Below are 6,018 nucleotides of genomic sequence, written 5' to 3'. Positions count from 1 at the left end.
CACTAATACGAATGTGTGTTCTGAATCAGGTATTTGGGTTTGATGAGTGCAAATCTTCCCCAGAAACGTTGTTGGCCATGTCCCACTGTTTGGATTATTACAGGTGGCTGGGTACCCATTCATCTAGATGACGTACTTCTGTAAGACACTAAACAGCATGCTGCCTGTCACAAGATAGTGCACAATGTACAAACAAATGCACAAGGGTGTACCTGAAAGCAGGTTATTTTGGGGAGCAAAATGTGTAATGTAATGCTTGCTGCCCATTCAGTTGGCTATTTTCACCCCAGTCATGTGCATGGGTGCTCTCTCTCTCTATCTCTCTCTCTCTCTCACACACACCACCTTTGGCTAAGAGAGTGGGTGACTTACAGTGGAGAATTCTTCATGGAGCAGTTGCTGTCAATGCTTTTGTTTCAGTGCTAAACACAAATGCTAGTCAGGAATGTCCTTTCTGTTATCAAAGGGAAACTGTCTTTCATGCTTTTGCACTTTGTTTAAGGTTAAAACCTTTGTTTTGCATGCTACAAGGGTTATTTTGTGCTTTCAGTGAAGAGTTCTCCAAAGAGATGTTTGTCCTTGGTTTTAAATATGTCAAAAAAAGACAAAATGTATGCAAACTTCTGAATTTTATCCTGGGGCAAGCCAAAATGGCTATTTATATCACAAGGAGGAATAAGGTGGAGAACCTACCAGGAACTAATGTTGTTGTTCTGTTTCCTGCCCTGGTTAAAGCCAGAGTTTTGGTTGACTTCGGTTTTATAAGTTAATGCAAAATATGGAAACCTTTGAGGAGGTGTGGTGTACCAAACAAGCACTTTGCACTGTGATTGAAAATGAATTGCATTTTAGCCATCTTTTATAAAAATGGTTTTATTATCTATTTCATATCTCTACTTTGTGATGACAAAGAGTGATTGATTGACCTGCTTTTGGTTTTGTAAAACTGGAATAAAGTATGTTTTAAAATCTCAATCTCTCTCTCTCTCTCACACACACACACACTCACACACACACACACACACACACACACACACACACACACACACACACAGAGAGAGAGAGAGACGCAAAACCATTAACATTTACTTTTATTCATAAAGCAGATGCTTTAACCCAAACCGACTTCCAAAACGAGGTATATGCACTGCTCAAAAAAATGAAGGGAACACTTACAGTTTTCCACAATAGTTAAAACACATTTTTTTGAAACCTTCCACCCTTTTCTCCATTCTCAAACTACATTCACAGAATGTCTGACAGTTCTTGCAAAATAAAACACTCACCTCAAAAGTTTTACTTGTGCTCAGAACCAAACAGTGTCAGAGTACCGATCCAGTGTATGATTGAAGTGTTCCCTTAATTTTTTTCAGCAGTATATATATATATATATATATATATAAACTTTTTCAAGGAGGCATGGAATCACTTTGTAAATCAGCTTTTTTATCCCAATAATTTAGGCTATTCAAACTTGAATAAGGTTATCTATGGAATATCACACACCAGAATTTCCAAAACGGTTCAATAGTTCTAAACAAGCTAATGAGCAGGGATGGATTACAGGCCTAACGGGCCCAGGGGGCCAAGTGTTTAGGGATCCCTGAAGCCTAAGTCTCTGCGTGAAGTCACTACTATGTTCTCCAGCCCTGATATCGTAATAGGGCCCCTCAGTTAGGGCAGCCATGACCTACTGGTTAGCCCTTCGGACTTGTAACCGGAGGGTTGCCGGTTCGAATCCCGACCAGTAGGCATGACTGAAGTGCCCTTGAGCAAGGCACCTAATCGCTCACTGCGCTGGGATTAGTGTGTGCTTCACCTCACTGTGTGCCGAGTGTGATTCACGGATTGGGATGCAGAGACCAAATTTCCCTCACGGGATCAAAAGAGTATATATACTTTTATATATATATATATACAGTCAAATAACATAGGTTATGTTGTCTTAATAGGGCCCCTCAATCATATAATTTAGGTTATATTATTCGCCCTGATATCTAAACGGGGCCCCTCAGTCAGTGTATGAACGACTCTCCAAACCCAAATTGATGTAAAGTTGTTGAATAAAAAGAGCCAGTTTACTTTATCAAAAGCTTTATCTGCGTCAAGTTAAATGATGATAGTTTTCTGTTGGGTTTGTTGTGTTATATTAATAAGATTAAAGAGTCTTTGTCTGTGGCAAGTCTGTTTTTGATAAAGCCTGTCTGATCTGGGTGAATGAGTGTGGGGGTGACTGTCTCTCTTCTGGTTGCTAATTCTTTAGTTATAATTTACAGATCTGTGTTGATTAGTGAAAGACAATAGCTAGAGGGTAGAGTGGAATCTTAGGTTTTAACAGTAGTGTCATGGCGACAGTATTCATATGTGTGGGTATGGTCGAAGTGGCTTTAATCTCTATAATTACTCTATGGAATAGTGATTATGTCCCAAAAATGTCGGTAGAATTCGGCTGGTAGTCCATTATGGTCCAGGAGATTTGTTATTGGGCATCTTATTTAAAGCTGAAGTGAGTTCGCTGAGGGTGAGAGGTGCGTCTAGGAATGCTGCTTGTTCTGTGGTTAATTTAGGGAGGTCCAAATTTTGAAATAAAGCTTCGCTGTCAGAGTGTGTAGGTTGGTGAGGAGAGGAGTAAAGGTCACTGTAGAAGTTCTGGAAAATGCTGTTTATATTTTTTGATTTTGAGTTATCGTTCCTGTAGTGTCTCTGATTGATTGATAGTGTTCCTTGATGATTGAGTTTTTCTTTTTTATGTTGAAGTAGGTTTGGCAGATATTTATTACTGAAAGTCATTGTTGAATGTGAAATGTAGTTTTTTGTAATGTATTTTATGTATCTTTTAATTCAGTCTGTTTTGGTTCGCTAGGATTGCTTGATAGTTTGTTTGCTAGATGTTTGATTTTTCTGTTCTATTGTATTTTCCAATTGTTGTTGCTGTTTTTTCCTGTATGAAGAATATGATTTTACCCCTGATAAATGCCTTCCCAGCTTCAAATAACAGTGAGGGTGAGATGTCTGGAAAGTCTTTCATCTTCAGAATGCCCACTCACGCCTTATTAGTGTGGTGAAGTCTGGGTCTTTTATGAGTGAAGTATTGAGGCTCCATCGTGTTGGAATTTTGGTGTGGTGTTTATAGACAGGGGGGAGTGACTTAACAGTTAACAGCCTAATGTCATGCCAATTGGTTTTGATTACTCAGCTGTGATATTAACTGCATACTGCATACAGCTAACTGCATGTCATTTGCTCTGTACTTGTACTCTGCACACTGAGAATAACGTTGAATCTAAGCTAATATTATATCAGCAGCAGTGAACATACACTTGCATTCTCTTATCTGGAGTCCTCTGTGGAGCTTCCTCAAATGCTTTTTAGAGTGCCGCAATTCTGCTGTGTGATGAAGTTTAGGTGGTTTAGGTGGTTAGCTTATTTCAAGAAACTGCTTATAGTTCTGTGCTGACAACCTTGAGAAATGTATTGCTGTAGTGGTCTCTCACTGCTGAGCTATGCAAAATACTCAAACTGGAAAAGAGAAAAAAAATCAAGTTGACAGAGAATTATCTATTTACCATATGCATGTTATCCTAAGACAAAAACATAAGTAACAGGCACGTACTTTCCATTGGATGAGTATGTTGCCTAATTTTAGTGTTCCTCAATGATGTCATAGGCTTTGTGGCTGATGAGAACTAAAAAACGTCTCTAATTCAAAGTACTTCTGCATTTCATGCAAGTCATTAAACACACTGGACTGTGGGGAAACATTTTAGAACTTTTTGAAGAAGTCAGCATCCAACTGCCTTAAAGGAAAGCACAGCACAGTAAGTGAACTCTCGCTATGTTGAATATTATTAGTGTGAAGTGTTTTCAGTGAATTTTGACAATGTTTCCAACATATTTTAACACAGCTCAGTAGCTTCTTTCTACATGTAGATATTATTCTTATAGTAGAATAATATCTATATGAAGATATTGAGTAGAATTATTATAGTAGACTGATCTGAGTTGGGTGGTAAAACTTGGTGAACTTTATCTAGGGTGACCAGATGTGCTCTTTTTCCAGGACATGTCCTCTTTGAGACCTTAAAAATCGTCCAGGATATTGTTCTTCTAGAGCCTCAAACGTGTTTATAGCGAATTTGCATTGTGTTTCTCTATGTCGTTCACAAATTAGTTCAAAATAGCCTTTTGAGGCAGTGTTTTCTCTTCTGTCCTCTTTTTCACAAACCAAAAAGAGGACACAGTCAGGTCACCCTAACTTTATCACTATAGTTGCAGCTACTGCTCTCACTTGCTCAGAATTAACAAGGAATGTTTTTTTTTTATTCCAGTCTATCAAAGATGGCATCAGATTCTGAGAACCATTCTGAGAACCTGACTGGACATCGTTATGGTAACTCATGCGGGATAGACTTCAATCAAGATGCAGTCTTCCTTCCAGTTCTCTATGGAATATTTTTCAGTCTCGGCACTCCCTTGAACATTTTATCACTGTTTGGATTGTACAAGCTCATCAAAACAGAAAATGTTTTGCCTGTGTATGTGCTTAACTTGTTACTTGCTGACCTTATCCAACTGCTGACTTTGCCCCTGTGGATTGACTACTATAAAAATGACCACTACTGGCGATTTGGTCCCAGAGTCTGCCAGTTCACCAGTCTTTGTTTCTACGTCAGCATGTACGCAGCAATCTTCTTCATGTGCATCATAGCACTCGAGCGCCACTTGGCAATCGCCTGCCCACTGAAATTTCACTTCCTGAGCCGACTCAAGTTTGCCCGCTGGTTTGCGCTGGGCATATGGGTGATGATTACCATCCCGTTGTGTATCGCCTTCAACAAGCTCTTCCCAGTGCGTGCCAACTACACCCTCTGCATTGAGAAATACCCTTCGGGAGGAGGCTTTATCACCTACCGGCTCATAACCCTGCTGATCTCTTTCGTCATTCCTCTGGCATTCATACTCATCCTCCACGTAAAGACCCTGCGGTCGCTGATGGCCGTCACCGCCCTGGCCTCGAACGAGAAGAGGCGCATCAAGAGCCTCCTCACCCTCCTGGTGGTCATATTCCTCGTGGTGCTCGGACCCTACCACATCACCGGGTGTGTTAAGTACCTGGGCCTGCTATTCCACGGGGATTCCTATGCCTGTGCCTGGGAGAAAGCCATCTTCATGCCCTTCCAGCTGGGCAGGGGCCTGCTGAGCCTCAACAGTCTGTTGGACCCCGTTCTCTACATTTTCCTGAGGAACGACTTCAGGTCGGCGGCGGCGCGGTACCTGCCGTGTCTGAGGAGGATGACCTGGGGCCTGAGCCAAGCCAGGGCTTCCTGTGGGCCTTCTGAGCCCATGGAGAAAGGCACAGGCTCCACGGATGGGTTATAACAAGAACCTTATGGCCTGATTCATAGCCTACGCAAGCTATTCGAATGCAGTTGACAACGCAAGCTAAGCAGTCGATGATTGATGATCCCCCATCGGAAACACATGATATGGTACGACATGTGTCGTTACGTCACGTTACAAAAAATTGGACAAAGCATTTTGCTTTGCAAGAGCGCATCATGCTGTACTTTGCGTTGACTATGAATCAGCCCTATAAGAAATGGAAGCTTTAGCACAAGTTCTACTTGGAAGACTGTAATTATGTCACAGATGTCACTCATTCATTACACTTGTCCAGTCAACAGATATACAGCTATGCTGATAATGACTCGCCCAATGTGCTAGTTCTGCTGCTTCAGGTGCTTTGACCGTGATGTCCACTCCTTGCTCCCAGCACCACCACCAGTTTGGTCCCTGTCCATCTTTCTTGGGGGGGGGGGGGGGGGGGGGTTATTGGAGTAACAGGTGCAATTAAATGTGCTAATGGCAAATAAATGTCAGCCGGCAACTTGCTGAAATCCACATGTACGGTTGTTGTCTGTGTTGTCTACTAAAGACTGATGTAAATATTTAGTAAAAACAATTAACAGGAATTTCTCTTTTGGCCTTTACATCTTAATGTTAGCTCTTGCATCACAT

The 6,018-nt window shown here is 41.3% G+C and overlaps 1 protein-coding gene across 1 annotated transcript; it reads left to right on the top strand.

The window, feature by feature from the left end:
* Window positions 1–3,706: 3,706 nt before the first annotated feature.
* On the top strand, window positions 3,707–5,815 carry LOC143124836 (G-protein coupled receptor 4). Its single transcript, XM_076286524.1, has 2 exons — window positions 3,707–3,818; window positions 4,329–5,815. Exon 2 carries the CDS (start codon window positions 4,339–4,341, stop codon window positions 5,377–5,379), a length of 1,041 nt encoding a protein of 346 aa, XP_076142639.1. The 5' UTR covers window positions 3,707–3,818; window positions 4,329–4,338; the 3' UTR covers window positions 5,380–5,815.
* The last annotated feature ends 203 nt before the right edge of the window (window positions 5,816–6,018 follow it).

Source organism: Alosa pseudoharengus, unplaced genomic scaffold (genome assembly GCF_046254945.1).
Source record: "Alosa pseudoharengus isolate Yale_2024_CS ecotype anadromous, Long Island Sound unplaced genomic scaffold, YU_APseudo_1.1 YU_APseudo_1.1_scf_15, whole genome shotgun sequence".
Lineage (NCBI taxonomy): Eukaryota > Metazoa > Chordata > Actinopteri > Clupeiformes > Clupeidae > Alosa > Alosa pseudoharengus.
The sequence above is the reverse complement of the archived record's forward strand: the minus strand, read 5'-3'. Positions and strand labels throughout refer to the sequence as shown.

Bases quoted from the DNA above. Each gene is read 5' to 3' on its own strand.
- LOC143124836 (XM_076286524.1), top strand. From the start codon at position 4,339: ATGGCATCAGATTCTGAGAACCATTCTGAGAACCTGACTGGACATCGT.